The sequence below is a fragment of the Pipistrellus kuhlii genome, unplaced genomic scaffold, assembly GCF_014108245.1.
Source record: "Pipistrellus kuhlii isolate mPipKuh1 unplaced genomic scaffold, mPipKuh1.p scaffold_m20_p_114, whole genome shotgun sequence".
NCBI lineage: Eukaryota > Metazoa > Chordata > Mammalia > Chiroptera > Vespertilionidae > Pipistrellus > Pipistrellus kuhlii.
This window is the reverse complement of record NW_023425421.1, coordinates 506,600-532,040: the sequence shown is the minus strand read 5'-3', so window position 1 is coordinate 532,040 and position 25,441 is coordinate 506,600. Positions and strand designations below refer to the sequence as shown.

General features: G+C 58.4%; 1 protein-coding gene across 1 annotated transcript; it reads left to right on the top strand.

Moving 5' to 3' along the window:
• Positions 1-297: 297 nt before the first annotated feature.
• EHD2 (EH domain containing 2) lies at positions 298-23,869 on the top strand. The gene is made up of 6 exons (XM_036432638.2): positions 298-432; positions 3,523-4,026; positions 4,792-4,889; positions 10,038-10,450; positions 18,667-18,831; positions 22,334-23,869. The coding sequence occupies exons 2-6, from the start codon at positions 3,623-3,625 to the stop codon at positions 22,883-22,885; spliced, it is 1,632 nt and encodes a 543-aa protein (XP_036288531.1). The 5' UTR covers positions 298-432; positions 3,523-3,622; the 3' UTR covers positions 22,886-23,869.
• The last annotated feature ends 1,572 nt before the right edge of the window (positions 23,870-25,441 follow it).

Sequence of the window (25,441 nt, the reverse complement as noted above, 5' to 3'; positions counted from 1 at the left end):
TGAACCAGGAGGCTCCCTCCCGTGGGGGGAGGGGGGGGCCGGCAGGAGGCAGCCACCCAGGATCCTCCCCGTCACTGATGTTCCCCTCTCCCTCTCCCTTCCTCTCCGCGATCAGTAAAAAGATATGTTTCTGAAAGTTGGGCTGAGATCAGGGAGGGAGGTAGAGTTTGAACCTGCACTTGAACTTGAACTTGAACGGGAATGAAAACACCCCTTGAAGGCGCCTCCCGCTGCCCGCCAGGGGGCGCCAGAGGCCGGGCGCGGGTTTGGGGAGGGAGGGGCCCTCGTCCCGCCCCCGCCCTCCCGCCCCTCCTCCTGGCCGCGGCCCCACCCGGCTCAGACGCTCCGGACCGACCGCGAGCTCAGCCGCTCCGCGGGCGCCTCCGACCCGGGACCCCCGCCCCCAGCCCGGCCCGGCCGCTGCGCCCCTCGGTGAGTGCCCCCCTCTCCCAGCCCCGATGAGCCCGCCTGGCTCCCCATGAGCCCCTGCTCCCCCGAGACCCCCAGTCCCCGCCTGCAGCGGGCACGGCCTCCCTGACACCGGCCCGCCACGCCCCAGCGCCCCCAGTCTGTACCAGTCCCCCCACCGCTCCCCGTCCCCTCCAGCCGCTCTCAGTCCCCCTCCCAGTCCTCCCAGGGGGGAGATCCCGTCTCCGGGGCTCCCTCCCCGCCCTCCTCCTTCTGGGTCCTGCCTGGCCCTCCTAGCACCCCAAAGTTCCTCTCCCTCCTCACCAACCCATCGCCGTCCCGCCGCCAGCACCCTTCCAGCCACGTCCCCCCGCCCCACCCTCCCCCGGCCCCCTCCCTCCGCCGACAGCCCGGCCCCAGCTCCGGCCTCTTCGTCACCTCTCCTCCCCGACGTCTCCTTAAAAAAGAAAAGTCGTTACGAGCTGATGGGTTGTTAAACATACTTGATTTGCGGTTATTTTTTTACATGTGTGTTGCTTCTCAGCGAGAAGAAGGGGGAGGGAGGGAGGGAGGGAGGGAGAGACACGTCGATGAGAGAGAAACCGATTGGCTGCCTCCTGCACAGGCCCCACGGGGGAATCGAGCTTGACCGGGATTCGAACTGGCAACCTCACGGTGCCTGGGAGGATGCTCCGTCCACGGAGCCGCGCCGGGCGGATCTGCAATTATTGTTGATGCTCCAACTGTCCAGTCTTTAGCCGGGAGGGGGCGGGGGGAGTCCCTTCAGGCCGGGGCCTCTGTCCCCATGACCTGCCCCGTCCGTCCGCCTCTGAGCACCTCCCCACCGTCCGTCTGATCCAGGCTTCCCTGCTTGCCCTGCTCCGGCCCCAGCTTCAGCCGTGTCCCTAAGGAGCCCTGCTTTCCTCCGGAGGGAGATGATATTTAAAGTAAGGTGACCAGATTCCAAAAAAAATCGGGACTTTTTTAAAACGCCGCGGGAAAATGGGACAAGTTGTTTAAAATCGGGACTGTCCCGCCTAAAGCGGGACGTCTGGTCACCTTACTAGCAGGCATCCTCAAACTTTTTAAAGTGGGGGCCAGATCACGGTCCCTCAGAGAGCTGGAGGGGCCGGACTATATGAACTACTAATTCCTACTGTAACACCTCGGCTGCGCTCACTGCCCAAAAAGCCTGGCGGGCCGGCTCAGACTCCTCTGCGGGCCGCATGTGGCCCGCGGGCCGTAGTTTGAAGACCCCTGTTAGAGGCTCCAGTGTGACGGAAGGCTGGCTGTGTGCAAAGATCAGTAACGTCCTAAGCATCTACTCTGACGGACCAGGGAGCGGGGCGGAGGCGGAGACACCGGGAAGGAAGGCAGGGACATCACTACAGATCCCACAGAGAGCGGGGGCGGGGGCTGCTCGTGGCTGCTGGGTTGGAAGTTATTTCTCTTGCTAACTTTTTATTTTTTAAAATATGTATTTTATTGATGTTTTTACAGAGAGGAAGGGAGAGGGATAGAGAGCTAGAAACATCGATCAGCTGCCTCCTGCACACCCCCCACCGGGGATGTGCCCGCAACCAAGGTACATGCCCCTGACCGGAATCGAACCCGGGACCCTTCAGTCCGCAGGCCGACGCTCTATCCACTGAGCCACACCGGTTTCGGCTCTCTTCCTCATCTTTTAGGCCTGTGATGAGAGTGCAGGCTCTGAGGTCGGGTTGCCTGGAGTCGCAGCTTGGGCACCTTCTATCGATAGCTTGTTCGGCAAGTTACTGCTACCGTTGTAAGCCCCCACTTCCCGGTCGGAAAAGTGAGGATGATAACAGCCCGGGGTCCTACCCAGCTGTTAGGAAGCTGAGGGTGGAGCAGCGCCTGGCATGCAGGGGTCATACATGTTGAGCTGTTCTTCCGAATGCCCAAGGCCCCTCACGACCTGGGCACACCTGGGCGACGGCTCAGCTTTCTCTCCCACCCCTCCTCCCCCTCCTCCCCCTCCTCCTCCTCCTCCTCCTCCTCGGGCCCCGGGGTCCAGCCAGCCACCCGGCTCACGCATGTCACAGCTTCGGGCCTCCTCTCACACCACCCTCTCTGCCTAGAGGCCCCTGACAGGCCCACTCTGCAGGGAGCAGCTCAACACTCAACCCAGCCCTGGCCGGTGTTGCTCAGTGGATAGAGCGTCGGCCTGCAGACTGAAGGGTCCCGGGTTCGATTCCAGTCAAGAGCATGTGCCTTGGTTGTGGACACATCCCCAGTACAGAGTGTGCAGGAGGCAGCTGGTGGATGTTTCCCTCTCATCGATGTTTCTAACTCTCTCCCTCTCGCTCTCCCTCCCTCTTTATAAAAAAATCAATAAAATATATATTTTTTAAAATCAGCCCAGCCAGAGCTGGCGAGTCCGTGGCCGGCTTGTCACATCCCCCTCTGGGGCCACACGGCCACTGCCTGGCATTTCCCGGCATCACTCCTCACGGGCTCTGAGTGGGGGTGGGAGAGGCGGGGGAGGTGGTCTCTGGCCGGATTCTGGGCCCACCATTCCTGGCACATGGAGAGATGTCAGTGTCCATGTGTGAGGACATGGGAGGGGAGAAGAAAAGCACAAAGGAGCCCAAACCGGTGTGGCTCAGTGGCTAGAGCGTCGGCCTGGGGACTGAGGGTCCTGGGTTCGATTCCGGTCAGGGGCATGTACCTTGGTTGCGGGCACATCCCCAGTAGGGAGTGTGCAGGAGGCAGCTGGTCGATGATTCTCTCTCATCAACGTTTCAAGCTCTCTATCTCTCTCCCTTCCTCTCTGTAAAAAAAAACAATAAAATATATATATTTTTTAAAAACAAAAAGCGTGAAGGAATCCATTTCCTCTGGGCATTCTCTGCACCCTCCCCTTCCCCTTCCTTGGTCTCCACACCAACCCCCCTTCCCCATCATCCCGCTGTCAGAACGGAACCATCCATCCCCTTCATTCTCCAGCCGTCACCTCCCCATGCACCCTCCGTGCTCGCTGCTCCTCCCTCTGCCCGTTCCCCCCTCCTCCCCTGCCCGGTCCACCTCTCAGCTCCCTACCTTCCCCTCCTCCAGCAGGCAGTCCTCCATCCACCCCCTCTCCTTCTCCTGCAGGCAGCCGTCCGCCCTGTGCATCTCCCTCAGCCCAGCGAGCCCAGTGGTTAGCGCTCGGCGGGTGGCGCCCAGCCCGGAGGGGAGCGAGCGTGCGGCCGCCATGTTCAGCTGGCTGAAGCGCGGGGGGGCGCGGGGCCAGCGGCCCGAGGCCATCTGCACGGTGACCTCGGCGCTGAAGGAGCTGTACCGCACCAAGCTGCTGCCGCTGGAGGAGCACTACCGCTTCGGCGACTTCCACTCGCCGGCCCTGGAGGACGCCGACTTCGACAGCAAGCCCATGGTGCTGGTGGCCGGCCAGTACAGCACGGGCAAGACCAGCTTCATCCAGTACCTGCTGGAGCAGGAGGTGCCCGGCTCGCGCGTGGGGCCCGAGCCCACCACCGACTGCTTCGTGGCCGTCATGCACGGCGACACCGAGGGCACCGTGCCCGGCAACGCCCTCATCGTGGACCCCGAGAAGCCCTTCCGCAAGCTCAACCCCTTCGGGAACACCTTCCTCAACAGGTGCGCCTCGGGGGGCCTCTCCCGGCCCCGGGGCCCCCCTCCGTCCCCTCCCCGCCTGGGGGTCTCCCCTGTGCAGCCCCAGCTCCTTTCTCGCTCCCTGGACCCTCCCAGGCCGGCCTCAGCTCTTCCCCAGGGGAGCCGGCCTGCCCTTCTGCTGGGCGGCCTTGGGCCAGTGGCTTGACCTCTCTGGGCCTCCCTTACCCTCATCCGGCAAATGGGGATCACCGGCCGAAACCGGTTTGGCTCAGTGGATAGAGCGTCGGCCTGCGGCCTGAAAGGTCCCGGGTTCGATTCCGGTCAAGGGCATGGATCTTGGTTGCAGGCACATCCCCAGTTGGGGAGGGAGGGTGCAGGAGGCAGCTGGTCGATGTTTCTCTCTCTCTCTCTCTCTCTCTCTCTCTCTCTCTCTCTCTCTCTCTCTCTCGTCAGTGTTTCTAGCTCTCTATCCCTCTCCCTTCCTCTCTGTAAAAAGTCAATAAAATACTTTTTTTTTTAATGGGGATCACCGCAGGCCCCACGTCACAGGATTGTCTGAGTTACAGTCATGAAGGTGCTGAGAGCAGCTCCCGGCACAAAGAACGTGCTCAGGACACGCCAGCTCCGAATTTTTAAAAATAGTTTTTGTTCTCTGTCCCACCTCCCTTTTCCCTTTACACCTTCCCTTCCCTGAACACGATGTGAGCCCGGGGCAGCCCTGGCTGCCCCTCCTGTGTGTCCGCTCCTCCTGCCGCTCCCTGCGCTGACCCTGTCCCTCCTCCCACCCAGGTTCATGTGCGCCCACCTCCCCAACCAGGTCCTGGAGAGCATCAGCATCATCGACACCCCCGGCATCCTGTCGGGTGCCAAGCAGAGGGTGAGCCGCGGTGAGTGAGGCTGGGTCCCCGGGTCCGAGGGAGGAGAGACTGGGGCCTGGACCCCTGGGTCTGAGGGAGGAGGGGCTGGGGGCCTGGACCCCCGGGTCCGAGGGAGGAGGGGCTGGGGCCTGGATTCCTGGGTCTGAGGGAGGAGGGGCTGGGGGCCTGGACCCCTGGGTCCGAGGGAGGAGGGGATGGGGGCCTGGATTCCTGGGTCTGAGGGAGGAGGGGCTGGGGCCTGGACCCCTGGTCTGAGGGAGGAGGACTGGGGGCCTGGGTCTGAGGGAGGAGGGCAGGGGGCCTGGGTCTGAGGGAGGAGGGCTGGAGGCCTGGGTCTGAGAGAGGAGGGGCTGGGGGCCTGGGTCTGAGGGAGGAGGGGCTGGGGGCCAGGACTCCTGGGTCTGAGGGAGGAGGGGCTGGGGGCCTGGACCCCTGGGTCTGAGGGAGGAGGGGCTGGGGGCCAGGACTCCTGGGTCTGAGGGAAGAGGGGCTGGGGGCCTGGGTCTGAGGGAGGAGGGGGCTGACTACGCGGACTCCCAGGTCGGAGGGAGGAGGCCGGTCCCTGCTGGGACTTGCCCGGTGTCGCTGCCCGGAATGGAAGGAGCGGGTGGAGAGGCGGGAGTCTCCCGCGCTGGCACACGTTGCGGTGGGGGAGGCGGTGGGGGAACACGTGTGAACAGGCCTCCGCTGCACGTCTGGGCCCGAAGGACCGAGAGGGAGTGATCAGGAGAGAGAGGCAGAGACAGAGAGAGAGGCAGAGACAGAGGAGAGGCAGAGACAGAGGAGAGGCAGAGACAGAGGGAGGCAGAGACAGAGGAGAGGCAGAGACAGAGAGGGGTGCAGAGACAGAGGGGAGGCAGAGACAGAGAGAGAGGCAGAGACAGAGGAGAGGCAGAGACAGAGAGAGAGGCAGAGACAGAGAGAGAGGCAGAGACAGAGGAGAGGCAGAGACAGAGAGAGAGGCAGAGACAGAGAGAGAGGCAGAGACAGAGGGAGGCAGAGACAGAGGAGAGGCAGAGACAGAGGGAGGCAGAGACAGAGGGAGGCAGAGACAGAGAGGGGTGCAGAGACAGAGAGAGAGGCAGAGACAGAGGGAGGCAGAGACAGAGAGAGAGGCAGAGACAGAGAGAGAGGCAGAGACAGAGAGGGGTGCAGAGGGGAGGCAGGGAGGCAGCAGAAGGCTCGGAGGGGAACGGCGGGCCCTGGGAGCGCCTGGCCGGCCAGCCGGGCCGCTGATGGGTGGGGAGGGGCTGGGAGGGACCTGGGCGCGGGCCAGGGCGGCCTGGAATCTATAAACAGCTGCGCAGGGGGAGCGGGGGGCGGGGGGCGGATTCCAGCGGGGCCTCCGGGGGGAGCCCGCCCCGGAGCCGGGAGCCCGGAGCGCGTTCCGCATCTGCGCCCCGCACCCCGCACCCGCCCGGCCCCCCTGCCCCCCGCAGCCCGGAGGCCGGGAACTGGGGCAAAGGAGGCGGCCTGTGGGCCAGAGGGGACCCGGAGGCGGCGCGGGGCGGGGAGGGGTACGGGCCCGGGCGGCGGCCCAGCGGGCGTCCCCGGGGAGGAGGCGGCGCAGCTGCGGAGCGATCCGAGGGCGCGCCGCCAGCCCCGGGGGTGGGGGTGGGGGGAACGGCCGGGGTCTCCGGGAGGATGGAACCTAGCGGGTCTGCAACCAGAGCTGGGGTGCCAGGGGGGCCCAGAGGCCATGGGGGGTGGGGAGGAGAAGGAGGGTCCCTTCCCTGGCGGGGGGCGGAGCGCGCGCCTGGGGTCCTGTGCCCGCACCTGGCTGACGCTGGGTGCCCCGGAGAGCTGGGGGGACTGTGGGAGGTGAGGGTGGGGGTGAGGAGCTTTGGGGGTGGGGGGCTGGGGGGGCTATGGGGGAGGGGCTGTGGGGGACGATGGGGACCGTGTGTGAGGGTCTCTGTGCACAGTGTGAGCTGGGGCGTGCAAGGGAGAGTGCGTGCGGGTGCGCCTCTGTGGGACTGTGTGTGTGTCTGCGGGCGCCTGTGCGTCTGGGAGGTGGCGGGTCTTGTGTGACCTCGGATGGCTGTGTGGGTCCCGGGTTTATGGGCAAGAGTGTGTCTGGGCGTCTGCACCTTGGTGTGTGTGGCCAGTGCGTGCTGAGCACACGTGTGTGAGTGCATGTAATATCTGTGAGTGTGTGCGTGTGATTGTAGCGTAATGAGAGCTCTGGCCGGGTTCAAATCTGGACTCCACTATTTAAAAAAAAAACCACAAAAAAACTGTGGGACCTTGGGCGAGCTACGTAACCTCCCCGTGCCTCAGTTTCCTCATCTGTGAAATGGGAATAGTAAGAATAGTGATCAGCCTCCTGGTTGCACGGAGAGTTACAATGGAATGCCAGAATGTGCAGAGTGCCAGGCCGGCGCGGCTCAGTTGGTTGAGCGCCTACAGGAGGTCGGACTCCTGGGTCAGGGCACATACCCGGGTTTCGGGTTTGATGCCCAGCTGGGGTGCATACCGGAGGCAACTGATCAATGATTCTCTCTCACATCCATGTTTCTGTCTCTCTCTCCCTCTTCCCTTCTTCTCTCTCTAAAATCAATAAAGATGTGTTTGCCCTGCGAAAACCGGTGTGGCTCAGTGGATAGAGCCTCGGCCTGCGGGCTGAAGGGTCCCAGGTTCGATTCCGGTCAAGGGCATGTACCTTGGTTGCGGGCACATCCCCAGTGGGAGGTGTGCAGGAGGCACCTGGTCGATGTTTCTCTCTCATCGATGTTTCTAGCTCTCTATCCCGCTCCCTTCCTCTCTGTAAAAGAGTCAATAAAATATGTTTAAAAATATGTTTTGAAAGCACCGTGCGGAGCCCCGGAAGCAGTGGGCGCACAGTAGGTGCCACGGGAGAGCTAATGTGACTGCTTTTCCCGGGGAGCGCGCAGGCGCCCGGCCTGCCCCTGCCACGTCTCCGCTCCCACGGTGACTCAATCTCCCTCCGCCTCCCCTCCGGCGTGAGCCACACTTTCCAGATCCGGGCTGTGTGTGTGTGTGTGTGTGTGTGTAGGGACGGGAGGGAGGGGGCCCCAGCTGCCGTCCCTCTGGTGACCCGGCCCTTCCTCCCCCCAAACAATGTCCCCCGCCCGCCCCTCTCCGTCAGGCCCAGCTGCGCAGGAGCGGCTTCCTCCGCGGAGGCTGGGCACTCCTCCGGGCCTCCCCTCGGTGTGTTTGAGGCAATCCCTTCTCTCTGTGCCTCCTTGTTCTCCTCTGGAAACGGGGGGGCATACGCGTGCGGGTCTTCCCGGGGAGGCGGGGAGGCTCAGCGGCTTAGGGAGCAGAGCCTGGAGTGGCCTCAGGGCGTCAGCTGTGGCTCCCCGTTCTGCCGGTTCACGCCCGTCCCCCAGGGGCCCCTCCGCAGCCCCTCCTCTGAGGGCCCTCCCGGGCGCCCCAAGCGGGCTCAGGCACCCCCTCCCCGGCCTGACCAGCACGGGGACAGGTCTGTGTCCCAGTGGACCGTGAGCCCGGGAAGGGCGGGACTGGGCTGCCTGAGCGAGCTTGTCCCCGCACAGAGCAGGCGTGAGTGACACCCTCCAGGCCTGGCGTGACTCACCCCATGCACTCAGCGCTGCTGTAGGGCTTTGTTTGTTTATTTATTTTATTTATTTTATTAATTTCAGAGAGGAAGGGAGAGGAAGAGAGAGAGAGAGAGAGAGAGAGAGAGAGAGAGAGAGAGAGAGAGAGAGAGAGAAACAACAGTGAGGAGAATCATTGATCGTCTGCCTCCTGCACGCCCCCTACTGGGGATGGAGCCCACAACCCGGGCATGTGCCCTTGACCAGAATCGAAACCGGGATCCTTCAGTCCGCAGGCGGATGCTCTATCCACTGAGCCAAACCAGCCAGGGCAGTGGTTGGCAAACTCATTTGTCCACAGAACCACATATCCACACTACTACGACTGAGATGTCTTTTGAGAGCCAACTTTTTTAAACTTAAACTCCTTCTAGCACCACTTCTTCAACATAGACTCACCCAGGCGATGGTATTTTGTGAAAGAGGCACACACTCAAGGGGCCAAAGAGCCACATGTGGCTCTCGAGCCGCGGTTTGCCGACCATGGAGCTAGGGCAACACTGCAGTATTTTATTTTATTTATTTATTTTTAAATATATTTTTATTGATTACAGAGAGCCAAAGGAGAGGGAGAGAGAGATAGAAACATCAATGATGAGAATCATTGATTGGCTGCCTCCTGCACACATCCCACTGGGTATCGAGCTGGCAACCTGGACATGCGCCTTGACTGGGACTCAAACTGTGACTTCCTGATTCCTAGGTTGACACTCAACCACTGAGCAACACCAGCTGGGCAAGAAGGCAAGGGTTTTTTTGTTTTGTTTTGTTTTGTTTTGTTTTGTTTTGTTTTTAAAAAATATATTTTATTGATTTTTTACAGAGAGGGATAGAGCGTTAGAAACATCGATGAGAGAGAAACATCAACCAGCTGCCTTCTGCACACCCCCCACTGGGGATGTGCTCACAACCCAGGTACTTGCCCTTGACCGGAATCAAACCCGGGACCCCTCAGTCTGTAGGCTGAGGCTCTATCCACTGAGCCAAACCGGTTTCAGCAACACTGCAGTATTTTAACAACCTTTACACCCAAACCAAGGCATACCACTAGCATCTGCTGAATGAGGCATGAATGAATGAATGAATGAAAAAGGGAAGGGCTGATGGCCCCTGTCCCTAGATGGCTTGAAGGACTGGGGCCAGAGTGATGGGGGCTGCATGAAGCAGGGGCAGTGGGGTGCTCTGAGTCCTTGGCTATTTCACATAGACAGCGGTTCTTTTTTACTTTATTATATTTTTAAAGTAGGCCTACAATTCATATATATATTTGATTTTATACAGAGAGGAAAGGAGAAAAGAAGAGGGATAGAGAGCCAGAAACATCAATGAGAGAGAAACATGACCAGCTGCCTCCTGCACACCCCCCACCAGGGATGTGCCCACAACCAAGGTACATGCCCCTGACCGGAATCGAACCTGGGACCCCTCAGTCCGCAGGCCGAGGCTCTATCCACTGAGCCAAACTGGTTTCAGCTAGACAGCGGTTCTGATGGTCAACCCAAAGGGCTGGGGCCTCGGATGGCTGGGGGGGGGGGGGGTGCTGACCTTTGCCCCCTCCCCCTCCCCCCGCCCCCAGGCTATGACTTCCCCGCGGTGCTGCGCTGGTTCGCGGAGCGCGTGGACCTCATCATCCTGCTGTTCGACGCGCACAAGCTGGAGATCTCGGACGAGTTCTCCGAGGCCATCGGCGCGCTGCGCGGCCACGAGGACAAGATCCGCGTGGTGCTCAACAAGGCGGACATGGTGGAGACGCAGCAGCTGATGCGCGTGTACGGCGCGCTCATGTGGGCGCTGGGCAAGGTGGTGGGCACGCCCGAGGTGCTGCGCGTCTACATCGGCTCCTTCTGGGCGCAGCCGCTGCTCGTGCCCGACAACAGGCGCCTGTTCGAGCTGGAGGAGCAGGACCTGTTCCGCGACATCCAGGGCCTGCCGCGCCACGCCGCGCTGCGCAAGCTCAACGACATGGTGAAGCGGGCGAGGCTGGTGCGGGTGAGCGGCCGGGGGCGCAGGGAGGGAAGGGGGGATTGGGGGAGGTTGGGGGGGGCAGGGGCGCCTCCAGCCTGTCCCCTGACCCCCTCGTGGCTGCCAGTCTGCACTGATCAGCTCTTTGGTCAGCTGTGCCATCTAAGAGAGTTCGCAGACTGGGCGTTCTGGCGCTCAGGGCACTGGCGGGAGCAGGTTTGCATGGAGAATTGTGCCTTTTCCATTGCGCGCCTGTCTCTGTCTCTTTTCTTTTCTTAAAAAAATATATTTTATTGATTTTTCAGAGGAAGAGAGAGGGAGAGAGAGTTAGAAACATCGATGAGAGAGAATCATCCATCAGCTGCCTCCTGCACCACCACCCCCTCCTTCCACTGGAGATGTGCCCGCAACCAAGGTACATGCCCTTGACCGGAATGGAACCCGGGACCTTCCAGTCCGCAGACCGACGCTCTATCCACTGAGCCACACCGGTCAGGGCTGCCCCCCCCCCCCCTTTTTATGAAAATAACACCCCCCTAGTCTCTTTCCCCCCGCCCTGCCCTGCAAGTCCTGCTTTATCCCTCCCGCAGTTTTCTTCATGGGTCACACTGCCTGGTCCGCAGTGACCCAGTCAGGGGGCTCTGGTGTGTCCTGCTTTCTCCGCCGCACACATTTAAGCCCCACAGAAACAGGGGTCTTTCTCCGAACTCGTTCCCTCCTGCACCCCCAGCGCCAGGAACAGAGCTGGTGCTCAGAACACATCTACACTGAGCGGCCAGGTTATTATGATCTCTGAACGCAGAGATCATAATATCTACATCTATGCACTGGCCACTCAGTGCATAGATATAGATACAGATGTAGATGTAGATGTAGATGTAGATGTAGGTATAGGTATAGGTATAGATATAGATATAGATATAGATATAGATATAAATATAGATATTAGAGTCCTGGTGCCTAAATTCGTATATGGGTGAGGGTCCAGCCAGCCTGGCCAGGGGGAGGGGGCATGGATGTTGGCTGGTCTGCCTGCTGGTCGAACTCCTGGTCGAGGGGACAATTTGCATATCAGCCTTTTATTTTGTTTTATTTTAAATATATTTTATTGATTATTTTTACAGAGAGGAAGGGAGAGAGATAGAGAGAAACATCGATGAGAGAGTCATCGACCAGCTGCCGCTTGCACACCCCCTACTGGAGATGTGCCCACAACCAAGGTACATGCCTCTGACCGGAATCCAACCCAGGACCCTTCAGTCCACAGGCTGACGCTCTATCCACTGAGCCAAACCGGTTTCGGCTATTAGCCTTTTATTATATAGGATACACACTGAGTGGCCACATGATTATGCATTCAGAGATCATAATCATCTGGCCACTCAATGTATTGACCGAATGATGCTGAACAAACACATTTAACAAAACCTCTTCTGCTCCTGGCCCTGGGCCTGCCTGGTGGTGCGGGGCAGTCCCACCCCCAGACCGTGAAGACCCAGCACAGTTAGAGCTGGGGCTGGGGAGCCCGGGGGAACCCTGGAAGGCTTCCTGGAGGAGGGGGCACCCGAGCTGCAGACTGGAGGCTGAGGACCAGGCGGGGAAGGGGTTTAGACCGTGGGAGCGGCGGGCACCTGGGCTGGGGAGGAGCACATGGCCAGCTCGGGGACGAGGGAAAATGTCCGTTGAGCCTGGACAGGCAGTACTGACTCTGAGGCGGAGTGGCTTGGGAGTCAGAGCACCCAGGGCCTGGCCAGGAATGCGTGCTTTGCCCCAAGACTCTGGGGAGCCACGGAGGGTGCAGTCTTAGGGAGGGACGGGGTCAGACCAGCTGCCTTCAGCGGGGTGGATTCCGGGCGGTGAGACCGGGCACAGACCAGGCTGGGTGTGAGGAGCTGGGAGGAGCCTGGATCAGGATGGGGCCATGGGAGGTGAGGAGGGGGGAGGAGGGAGAGCACTGGTTTCTGGGTGATTTTGGAAGCCAAATGGAACATTCGTGGGGGCGGCTGCCAGGATGGAGGTGGGGCAGGAAGCTGGGCAAGCAGGGAGGCCCTGGAGGTGAGGGAGCCAGAGCTTAAGGAGCAGCCAGAGTGGGTGAGTCAGACCCCCATCCCTCCCCCACCCCAGGAATCCTCCTTGGGAGGGCGGGGCGCCGTGTGGAGCCTCAGGACCCACCTTTCTTCCCTGCTCTGCCCAGCTCTGGACTCCCCCTCTCTCCCTGTATCCGTACTTCCTCCTCTTCCTCAGCTCTCCCTTGGTCTTTCTCTTCCTCTCTCCTTCCCTCATTCTTTCTCCCTTTCTCTCCCTCTCGCCTAGCGTCTCTCATTCACTCTCCTCTTTCCCTCTTTCCTCATCTCTTTATCTATTTATACTTTTTATTGGTTTCAGAGAGGACGGAAGAGGGAGAGAGAGAGATAGAAACATCAATGCTAAGAGAGAATCGTCGATGGGCTGCCTCCTGCCCACCTCACACTGGGGATCAAGCCGGCAACCTGGGCCTGTGCCCTGACCGGAATCGAACCCTCACCTCCTGGTTCATAGATTGACACTCAACCACTGAGCCACGTTGGCTGGGCTCCCCTCTCTTATTATCACTCCTTTCTTCGGTCTCTCTCCTCTTCCTCCTTTATCTATCTATCTATCTATCTATCTATCTATCTATCTATATCTATCATCTATCTATCTATCTATCATCTATCTATATCTATCTATCTATAATCTATCTATATCTATCTATCTATCTATATCATCTATCTATCTATCTATAATCTATCTATATCTATCATTTATCTATCTATCTATCTATCTATCTATCTATATCTATCATCTATCTATCTATCTATAATCTATCTATCTATATCTATCTATCTATCTATCTATCCTCTCTCTCTCTCTCTCTCTCTCTCTCTCTCTCTCTCTCTCTTCTACCATCATCTGCTCCCTCCTTCTCTGTCTTCCTCCCAGTCTCAGTCTCTCTGGAGCTCCAGACACCCTCAGGGAGGCAGAGCGGCAGGAGCCGGAGCCCAGGCCGCGGGACGGAGGGACAGGGCCGGGCCGGACACCTGGAGCCCCGCCGGACAGGAGGCGGCTCCGGAAACCGGGACAAACCCCGGAGTCCGGGCCCCGCGCCCCGGCCCACCCCGCCCTCCCACCTTATCTCTTCCTGGCACCTTCGCCCGCTTCCTCTCTGGAAAAGCCATCAGCTCCCACCGCCTCCCAAGGCCGGTCCCCAGGCCCCGCCCCCGCGCCCCATTGGCCCCGCGCCACAGGCACGCCCCCTCCGAGCCACACCCCTGCCCCATTGGCCCCTGTCCCTAGGGACACCTCCTCCTCCTGCGCATCCATCCATCCTGGCCCCCAGGGCTGCCCCAGGCCCAGGGTCCCTGTGACCAAGGTCCCCTGCTCAGGCCCGGCGTGGGATTCTGCGCTGTCAGTCCCATCATCAAGCATGCTACCCGGCAGGGTGGCTCCATGGGTGAGCGTGTCCCCCTGGTGCACCTAGGGTGCGGTGCCACCTCCCCTCAGGACACAGACCTGCATCAGCCAATGAGTGCATGAATCCATCTCTCTCTAAACAGCAAATAGATGTCTCTCTCCCTTCCTCTCTCTCTCCAAAATCAACCAAATCAGCCCTAAACCGGTGTGACTCAGTGGATAGAGCGTCGGCCTGCAGACTGAGGGGTCCCAGGTTCGATTCCGGTCAAGGGCATGTACCTTGGTAGCGGGCACATCCCCAGTGGGGGGTGTGCAGGAGGCAGCTGATCGATGTCTCTCTCTCATCCATGTTTCTAGCTCTCTATCTCTCCCTTCCTCTCCATAAAAAATCAATAGAATATATTTTTTTAAAAATCAATCAAATCAAATAAAATGCTCTCATCCTAGCCCGTGTGGCTCAGTGGATAGAGCATTGGCCTGTGGACCAAAGGGTCCCGGGTTCAACTCCAGCCAAGGGGACATACCTGGGTTGCAGGCTCCTCCCTGGCTGGGGCCCTGGTGGGGTGCGTGCAGGAGGCAACCAACCGATGTGTTTCTCTCACTGGACGTTTCCCTCCGTCTTTCCCTCTCTCTGAAAATCAAGGGGAAAATATCCTCGGGTGCGGGTTAAAAAAAAAGTTCTCCCTCAAGGGCACAGAGCCCTCTGGACTCTTTTTGGCAGCCCCCTCCTCCCTCCAGGGTGTGGATGAGTCCTCAGCTCTGTTCTTCCCGAACCAGGAGGCCAAGGTCTTGGGAGGGGCTGAGTCTGGAGAGGCCCTGAACCTTCAGACTGCGCTGCTCTGAGCCGCCCAGGGACAAGAACGAACTATCTATCTATCTATCTATCTATCTATCATCTATCTATCTATCATCTATCTATCTATCATCCATCTATCATCCATCTATCATCTTCATCATCTATGTATCTATCTATCTTACCTATCATCTTCATCTATGTATCTATCTATCTATCTATCTATCTATCATCCATCTATCATCCATCTATCATCTTCATCATCTATGTATCTATCTTATCTATCATCTTCATCTATCTATTTATCATCTACCTAGTATCTATCATCTTCATCTATCTATCATCTATCTATCATCCATCTATCATCTTCATCATCTATGTATCTGTCTATCTTATCTATCATCTTCATCTATCTATCTATCTATCTTATCTATCATCTTCATCTATCTGTCTGTCTCTTATCTATCATCTTCATCTATCTATTTATCATCTATCTATCTATTATCTATCATCTTCATCTATCTATCATCTATCTATTATCTATCTATCATCTTCATCTATCTATTTGTCATCTATCTATCTATTATCTATCATCTTCATCTATCTATCTCTATCCTTTCTCTCTCTCTCTCTCTCTCTCTCTCTCTCTCTCATCTACAATCATCTGCTCCCTCCTTCTCTGTCTTCCTCCCAGTCTCAGTCTCACAGTTGGTGCTCATTACTGACCTACACAGCAGGGAGCAAGCCAGATTAGATTAGATTAGAATTATTTTTTTAATCTAATATATTTTATTGATTTTGTACAGAGAGGAAGGGAGAGAGATAGAGAGTTAGAAACATCGATGAGAGAGAGTTTTCGATCAGCTGCCTCTTTCATATCCCCTACTGGGGATATGCCCGCAGCCAAGGTACATGCCCTTGACCGGAATTGAACCCGGGACCCTTCAGTCCCTAAACCGACGCTCTATCCATTGAGCCAAACCGGTCTCGGCCTAGAATTACTTTTTAAAAATATATCTTTATTGATTTCAGAGAGGAAGGGAGAGGGAAAGAGAGAGATAGAAACATCAGTGATGAGAGAGAATCATTGATCGGCTGCCTACTGGGGATGTGCTCATGACCAAGGTACATGCCCTTGACTGGAACCGAACCTGGGACCCTTGAGTCTGCAGGCTGATGCTCTATCCACTGAGCCAAACCGGCCAGGGCTAGCAAGGAACCTGCTGGAACAGGAGCCCTGGTGGCTGGAGGACAGGGGGGAGGAAGGGCAACGAGGGTGCAGAACCAGCCAGACTCACCAGAACTGTTAGCATTCTAAGCCTATGATTCATTTAATAAGTGTTTTCAAGCCGACCGTTGGGACCGGCTCCCGGTGCCGCATTCACGTTAGTCAAACACGCTCCCTCCCACCCCTGCCCCCAGCGCTCGGGGCCCCGCCCGCCCCGGGATGGGTGTCTGCACCCTCCCCTAGACGCATTGTTTCCATGTGAGCACATACGTGTCATTCTTTAGCTTCCTATTTAGAATAGGCTGCCGTGTGCTCATGGCTCGGCCCGCCTTGTTTGCTTTCTGATAACGGAGGAGCCTGCGGCTCGGAGGTCCCCCCGCGCCCTGGCTGCGGCTCCAAACATTTCTCGAGTGTTTGGGTGCACGGTGTGCCAGCGCCGAGGGCAGGGGCCCGCCCGGAGCCCCAGCCTGGTGGATGGACGGGGACAGGACAGACAGAACCGGCAGAGCAGGAACGGAATACTGCAGTGTGAGAAGCGCTGTGAGCGGAACGATCCAGGCGGAGGCGGAAAGTAACTGGAGGGCCTGTGCGAGGGGGTGACCGCCAGAGGAAGCTGCGGGAGCCCGGGCCGAGGTCCGGGCAGAGAGGGGCATGTGCAAAGGCCCTGGGGTCGGGGGTGAGCGGCATCTGGTGAAGCCAGGAAGGCAGGCGAGGAAGCCGGAGCAGCGGCCAGGGGGAGATACCGCTGGGTGAGGTGAGGTGGCAGGAGCCGAGCCAGGGAGAACAGCGCTTCCCAAGCCTTCCGCTCCCAGGACCCCGTCACGCTCTTAGAAGTGACTGAGCACCCAGAGAAGTCTGCACACGCACTGTGTCTGTGCTGACCGCGTGAGAATTCAAAACGGCGGAAACCGGTGTGGCTCAGTGGATAGAGCGTCGGCCTGTGGACTGAAAGGTCCCGGGTTCGATTCCGGTCAAGGGCATGTGCCTTGGTTGCGGACACATCCCCAGTTGGGGGTGTGCAAGAGGCAGCTGATGGATGTTTCTAACTCTCTATCCTTCTCTCTTTTTCTCTGTGAAAAATCAATAAAATATATTATAAAAAAAAGAAAGAATTCAAAACGGAGACAACGTTTACCACGTGATAGGAACGAGCCAGTAACGAATGGTTACAGAATTATTAAGTGGTCATTTATTAGAAATGTCACCGGCAGGTTTTTGATGATGTTTAATTTATATGAATAAATATCCATAGTTAATATTATATGACCATTTAAAGTAACAACACACATCAGTCAACCTAGGTAACGTGTTTCATGAAAATTAACTATTTTCTTTTTTAAAAATATATTTTATTGATTTTGTACAGAGAGGAAGGGAGAGAGATAGAGAGTTAGAAACATCGATGAGAGAGAGTCATTGATCAGCTGCCTCTTGCACACTCCCTACTGGGGATGTGCCCGCAACCAAGGTACATGCCCTTGACCAGAATCGAACCCGGGACCTTTCAGTCCCCAAGCCGACGCTCTATTCATTGAGCCAAACCGGTTTCGGTGAAAATTAACTGTTTTCGAAACAAAAAAGAGTCAGGGAGGACAGAGTGCCCATATTACATTTTAAAAAATATTTTTATTGATTTCAGAGAAGAAAGGGAGAGAAAAGGCGAGAGAGAGAGAGAGAGAGAGAGAGAGAGAGAGAGAGAGAGAGAGATCGATCGATGATGAGAGAGAATCATCGATTCGCTGCCTCCTGCATGACCCCCACTGGGGACCGAGCCCACTACTTGGGCATGTGTCTTTGACTGGAATCGAACCGGGAACCCTTCAGTCCACAGGCTAATGCTCTACCCACTGAGCCAAACTGGCCAGAGCACCTGTCCTACATTTTTGCAAATCTCTTTGCTGACTGGCTTCCCCTATCTTGCAGCCTTAAAAAAACCTCCACCATTCACTGGGGAGGAAATGAAAAGTAAAAAAAAAAAAAAAAAAAAAAAAAGAGCGTCTTATTATTATTCAAATATAGTCACACCTCAGCTCTGCTCTCCAGGCCTCCCAGCTTGCTCCTCACCCCAGTGCCCTTTCATGCCGGCACCTGTGATCAGTCATGTCTCCCAGGCAACAAACAAAGGAGAGAACGCACCACGACCAGCCAGGAAATTGTATTGTGAATTTTTTTTTTTTTTTGGCTCTTGTTGCTGCTTATTATTAGGTTTCCCCTTTTTACTGTACATTTCCTTTCCTTTCTGTTAAACGCTCATTCACATTTCATGTCTTTTCCTTTTCGAAGTGTTTATCAATTAGCCGGGACATTAGACACGCGCTGTGGGTAAGAAAGGTTGAGGCAGGGACTCATTTGGGGTCTGGGACTAATCCCATGCACATTGCTTCTAATGGGAAGAGCGACTCGGCTTTCAAACCGCCTTCTGGAAGGAATGAACTCTGATTGGCTGAACCCCTAAACGCTCTCGAGAACCCTTGGGGTTCCCCGGACCACACTTTGAGAATTGCTGCTGTAGGCCCTTGTGGGAATTTTGAACTTGGGTGGAAAGCAAGTGGAGCAGCATCTTGTGGTCCGGTCTTTTGACCGGAATCGAACCCGGGACCCTTGAGTCTGCAGGACGATGTTCTATCCACTGAGCCAAACCTGTCAGGCAGAGGCATGCGTCTCCATGGGAAATCGAACCGAACCTTCTGGCACTAGGGAGGACACCCCTCCCGCCGCGCCCCGCCGGCCTGGGCCCCCGCAGGGAGCCGCCAGGGCCCAGAAGCAGGCTCAGCGGGCCTCTCCCCGCAGGTGCACGCCTACATCATCAGCTACCTGAAGAAGGAGATGCCCTCCGTGTTCGGCAAGGACAACAAGAAGAAGCAGCTCATCCTCAAGCTGCCCGTCATCTTCGCCAAGATCCAGCTGGAGCACCACATCTCGCCGGGCGACTTCCCCGACTGCCAGAAGATGCAGGTGCGCGGCCGCCCAGGGAGGGGAGGGGAAGCTAATGGGACAGGCTCTCTCTGTATAAAACAGTGCTGTCCCATGTATGTTCTACGATGATGAAAATACTTTTAAAAAATATATATTTTATTGGCCGAGGCCGGTTTGGCTCAGTGGTAGAGCGTTGGTCTGTGGACTGAAAGGTCCCGGGTTCGATTCCGGTGGGGGGTGTGCAGGAGGCAGCTGGTCGATGTTTCTCTCTCATTGACGTTTCTGGCTCTCTGTCTCTCTCCCTTCCTCTCTGTAAAAAATCAATAAATTAAAAAATATATATTTTATTGATTTTTTCCAGAGAGGAGGGGAGAGGGATAGAGAATTAGAAGCATCGATCAGCTGCCTCCTGCACACCTCCTACTGGGGATGTGCCCGAAACCAAGGTACATGCCCTTGACTGGAATTGAACCTGGGACCCTTGAGTCCTCAGGCCTATGCTCTATCCAGTGAACCACACCAGTTAGGGCATGAAAGTGCTCTCTGCTGCCACCTCCAAAATGGCAACCACTAGCCACATCAGAACTGACCTTTTAGGTTTTATTTAACTCATTTACGGTTAAAGAATCACGTGACTGCTGCACCGAACAGCGTGAGTCTAATGTTGCACTGGTAACTCGTGCTAACATCCAGCTGGCCAGAACTTGGTCATGGCCTTGGCCAACCGCAAAGGATGCTGGGAAGTGGAGTGTTTCCTCCACGTGGCCAGGAACCGCGTAACATTCAGGGGTTCCAGCACTGATCTTGGGGGACGAGGGAGCGGCTCCTCACACGCCCAGGCCTGGGGTCAGCTGGTGCTGGGAGAGCCGTGGGTCCGGGTGGATGGGGAGGAGTGGGCAGGACAGGAGTGACCCAGTGAACGTGGAGACAGACCGAGTCCAGGTGCAGGCCTGGGGCGGGGAGGGACTGTGCCCAGGCTGAGCCCGCTCTGAGGGCTGAGATGTCTCCAGCCCCAGGCGGAGGAATCCTGGTGAGCTTCGTTTGCCTGGCCGCTGACCAGCTCGGTGAACGTGGGCAGGTGGCTTCGTTTCCCGAGCCTCAGTTTCTTCAACTGAAAAATGGGCTCCCTGACTGCAGTGTCTCCCCGTTGCAATAGGCACCTTGAGTTTGGCCTTGGCACTGCTGACATCCGGGGCCAGAGAACGGTCCCAGGACAGTTAGTGCCATCCCAGCCTCTACTCACCAGTAGTAGCCACACTCCCTCCCTTAACCCCCACCCCCCCCAGCTGTGACAGTCAAAAATATCTCCAGAGCTTGCCAACTGTGAAGTGCTGGGCTAAACAGCAGCTGCTAATATTGTTACAGTATTTTTAAAATATATTTTATTTATTTATTTTTTTTACAGAGAGGAAGGGAGAGAGATAGTTTGAAACATCGATCAGCTGCCTCCCGCACACCTCCTACTGGGGATGTGCCCGCGAGCAAGGTACATACCCTTAACCGGAATCGAACCTGGGACCCTTCAGTCGGAAGGCTGACGCTCTATCCACTGAGCCAAACCAATTAGGGCTACAGTATTTTTTACTTCACTCCTCACCCGAGGATATATTTATTGATTTGAGAGAGAGAGAGAGAGAACATTGATGTCAGGAACATCGGTCGGCTGCCTCCCGTACGTGCCCTGATCGGGGATCGAACCACAACCTTTTCTGGTGCACGGACGACGTTCCAACGGAGCCACCAGCTGGCGCTGCAGCTGTTAATATGACGCTGACATTTTTATCCAGATGGATTAATTTAGCCTTTTTCGCCCCGCCCCCACCAAGGAGGGCAGTGCTTGTTATTCCTGTTTTACGAAGGTGGAAACGGAGGCCCAGAGAGGCACATCCCTTGCCCGAGGACACACAGCCCCCAGGCGGCAGTGCTGGGTGGGCACCCCGCAGCCTGGCCTTAGAGTCCTGCTGCCCCTCCCACCCCCTGCAATTCACCATCACAACCTCATCTTTTTTTGGGGGGGGGAAATATTTTTATTGATTTCAGAGGGAGAGGGAGAGAGAGAGAAACATCAATGATGAGAATCACTGATTGGCTGCCTCCTGCACACCCCACACTGGGGATCAAGCCTGCAGGCCTGGCACGTGCCCTGACCGGGAATCAAACCTCGACCTCCTGGTTCATAGGTTGATGCTCAACCACTGAGCCACACAGGCCAGGCCCACACCCATCTCTTCATGGTCGCGATCAGTGGGTCTCTGCGCCTCGGCTTTGTACGTTCCTGTGCTGCCGCTGTCAGGGGTCAGTGTGTGTCTGACGCTGTGTCAGCGGCTTGGAGCCGCCTGAGGGAGGAGGGCGGCCTCAAACCCAGCCCGCAGCTGCTCCAGCCAAAGACTTCTCGGGGTTGGGAGTCCCCACGGTCTTGTAAAGGTCCCAAAGCAAACTCCCACGCTGGCAGCCAGCCCTTAGCCCTTCAGTATTGAGGTGACAGAGCGGCAGGAATTGCATTCTTTTTAAAAATATATATTTCTTTATTGATTTCAGAGAGGAAGAGAGGAGAGAGATAGAAACATCAATGATAAGAGAGAATCACTGATTGGCTGCCACCTTCCAACCCCCCCCACCGAGACCCAGGCATGTGCCCTTGGCTGGAATCGAATCTGGACCCTTCAGTCTGCTGGCCGACGCTCTATCCACTGAGCCAAGCCGGCTGGGGCAGGAATTGCATTCTTTAACTTGCATCATGGCGGGGTGCTGGCGGGGCAACTGGGGTGCCAAGGGGGCGGGCAGGGCCGAGAGCCGACTCTTGAGTGCCCTGGAGCTGCTGTCAAGATGTTGAAATCTTCCTCCGCCAGCCCGGCAGCCAGGCTGCTGCCTGAGTCACGGAGGTCCTCCGAGCCCCCTACTGTCCAGTGATCCCGGGGCCGCCCTGCACCGGGTTCAGCCTCCGGGACCCTGTTCCCGGCCCCTTCCGTGTGGTGGGTCCCGGGCGAATAGATACCCACACACGTCTGCACGCTGGGCCAGGAGCTGCTGCCTGGGCTGCTCAGGCGCCCCCGTGGTGCACCAAGGGGCTGGGGACCATGAGATGGTGCCCTCGACTTCTGGTGACCCCGACTTCTGGCGCCCCCGACTTCCGGTGCCCCTAACTTCTAGCGCCCCTGACTTCCAGTGCCCATGACTTCCAGCGCCCCTGACTTCCGGCGCCCCTGACTTCCAGCGCCTCTGACTTCCGGCGCCCCTGACTTCCGGTGCCCCTGAGTTCCGGCACCTCTGACTTCCAGTGCCCCTGACTTCCAGCGCCTCTGACTTCCGGTGCCCCTGACTTCCAGCACCCCTGACTTCCGGCGCCCCTGACTTCCAGCGCCTCTGACTTCCGGTGCCCCTGACTTCCAGCGCCTCTGACTTCCGGTGCCCCTGACTTCCAGCGCCTCTGACTTCCGGTGCCCCTGACTTCCAGCACCCCTGACTTCCGGTGCCCCTGACTTCCAGCACCCCTGACTTCCGGCGCCCCTGACTTCCGGTCCCCCCTTCCTCTCCCCCACAGGAGCTGCTGATGGCTCACGACTTCACCAAGTTCCACTCCCTGAAGCCGAAGCTGCTGGAGACGCTGGATGAGCTGCTGACGCACGACATCGCCAAGCTGATGCCGCTGCTGCGGCAGGAGGAGCTGGAGAGCACGGAGGTGGGCGTGCAGGGCGGCGCCTTCGAGGGCACCCACATGGGCCCGTTCGTGGAGCGCGGGCCCGACGAGGCGCTGGAGGACGGCGAGGAGGGCTCGGACGACGAGGCCGAGTGGGTGGTGACCAAGGACAAGTCCAAGTACGACGAGATCTTCTACAACCTGGCGCCGGCCGACGGCAAGCTGAGCGGCTCCAAGGCCAAGACCTGGATGGTGGGCACCAAGCTCCCCAACTCGGTGCTCGGCCGCATCTGGAAGCTGAGCGACGTCGACCGGGACGGCATGCTGGACGACGAGGAGTTCGCGCTGGCCAGCCACCTCATCGAGGCCAAGCTCGAGGGCCACGGGCTGCCCGCCAACCTGCCCCGGCGCCTCGTGCCGCCCTCCAAGCGGCGCCACAAGGGCTCCGCCGAGTGAGGTCCGCCCGCCCGCCCGCCCGCCGGCCCCGCCGCGGCTCCCCGGCTGCACGCACGCCCCTGCCCTGGCCACATGCACCCCGCCTGCCGCCTTCCCAGCCGAAAGGATGGGGGTCCCTCCACCCCCCACCGCCAGACAGAGGGACCAGGGGCGGGGGGAGACGTCTCTGCCCGCCCTTCGCACCTCCGCCCGCACGTACACTGAGGCACGCCGCGCCCACACTAACACACAGGCATCCACCCAGGCGTCCTTCTTGCAAGTATTTATTGAGCACCTACTACTTTCTGGGTTTGGGGCTCGTTCCAGGCACTGGGGATCCCGGCAGAGAGCCGAAGAGAGAGATTGGTGCCCTCCTGGAGCTGACATTCTCGGGAGGGAGCACTGCTCACACACAGACACACACCAGCCCGGACCAGGCCCGCCCCGCACTCTGGGCGGGACCCCTGGCCTCCCCCCATTAAAGAGCAGCCGCTAGGTTGAAATGACTAAATGACAGGCCTCCCTCTTGCCCATCCAGGCAAGGACCCCTGCCCCAGCCCCCCGCCCTCAGGCCTTAGGACCACTGGGGACTCCCAGGGGAGACACAACCTCCTACTTCCTCACATGGACCCCTCTTAGCCCTCCTTGAACTCCTCACACCCTACTTAGTAAGCATGTGTGTCCTCCCTCGCCTGGCCTGGATTGAAAACCCAGCCTGGCCCCCCTCCAGCCCCTCCCCCTACAGGCGATGGCCCGAACTTGAGCCCCTGGGCGCGCTGCCCACCGTCAGGTCATATTGAAGTGGCGCCCCTACCACACAGGAAAGACCCCAGGGCTTAACCTGAGTCCCCTTTTCAGGGATGTCTTGGGGGGACAGGCTCTTGGTGCTACAGCCGTCCCCCCTTCCCTAGAGGGACCTCACACACCCCCTTTCCTGCCATCGCCCCATATTAGTGCTTGACGCTGGTGGGGACCCCATGGAAAAGGCGGGGGAGATAAAAATAGTTGGGGTGATGCCCCCTCCGGGGTGCTGGCTGGGATTCCCACGCTCACCCCCACCCCCACCCCCAGGGGCCTGGGATGGGAACGGCGGCCCCTCAGCAATAAAGCCAAGGCTTCTCTCCAGAGTCCAGCTTTCTTGGGATGGGGAATGGGGGGTCGCCCTGCTCCCGACCCCTGGGGGCAGGTGGGGAGGGCGGGCAGGGCTGGCGAGGGGTCCCCCTCCCAGCTCTCCGGGGCGAGGGTGGAGGCCGTGACTCAACGCTGCGGAGCGTGATGACTCATCTGGGCTGGGGGCCAGAGCGACATATTTTCCAAAGAAAAGTTACTCTGGGGCCCTCCCTGCGGGACACCCCTCCCTCCGCCGCCCGCCGCGGGGGCCTGGGAACCGGGCCCTGGGCGCGGGGAGGTGACGGGCACAGCCTGCCCCGCCCGCCCGCACCCAGCCGCCGGGACAGGCGGGCTCCTGGGGGGCCGGGGAGGGGGGCGGTGCTCCCGCCGGGACCCCGTGTGCGCGCTCCCGCCCGGGACTCGGCCCGCGCTGGGCGGCGGACACACACGCCCAAGGCCACACCCACGGCGCCCGGGAGGCGGCTCCCCGGCGCCCCCTGGCGGCCACTCGGGGCGGGGCGGGGGCCGCGAGCCCAGTCCCCCCGCCGGGGTGGCGGGTGGGCGCCCGCGGTCCCAGGACCCCGGCTCCTCCCCTCCCGGCGCCTCTGCCTCCTTTCCGAGCCCGGAGCCGCCTTCGCGAGGCCCCGGGCCCCCGGGATGGGCGCCAGCGCCCGCGCTTCCTTCCTTATTTGTAAACAGTTGAGACTTAGCGGGAGTCCGAGACGAAGCGCAGGGCTGGGCTAACGTTTAGCCCAGGTGACCAGACGTCCCGAATTTTTTTTTTTTTTTAACACTTTGTTCCGCGTCCCGGGGCGTTTTAAAAAAGTCCCGATTTTTTAAAAATCGAGACTTTTTTTAAAACGCCGCGGGACAAATTGTGAAACATCAGGACGTCTGGTCACAGTTTAGAGGCATGATCGCAAGCGCTTCGCAGGAATGTATGACCTAGTTTATTCTTCAGGGTGGACCGTCAGCACCCCTATTTTGCAGACGGGGAAACTGAGGCAGAGCCGCGCGGTGGACGCCCAGGGTGTGCGCCTGCGCAGCGCGGACAGCGTGGTCCTAACACGCCCCGGCGCATGCGCATTCCTGTGCTTCCGGCCTCCACGGTCCGAAGGCTCCCGAGTTTCCAGGATTCCAGGCTTGGGACGCGGTGGACCGGCCAGGCGTTCCGAGATTGGAACGTGCCTTGATCGCTCCGAATCTGCCAGTAATGGTCCCGACTTTCCTTTTCTAAAACGACTATTTAAAAAAAATAATAATCATACTCAGATGTAAAAATATTCCCGGGCGTCTGGGAATGATGTTTGGTTGGGGCGAGAGCCAAGTGCCTAAAACCCGCGGTGGACTGGAATTCGGAGAAAAGGGAGGAGCCGTTTACCCTTTCTCAAGATGGCTGCCTCCCTGCCCCTCGGCTCCGCCCATTCCCTTTACCAAGATGGCGGCCGCCGACGAGCGTCTCCCCCG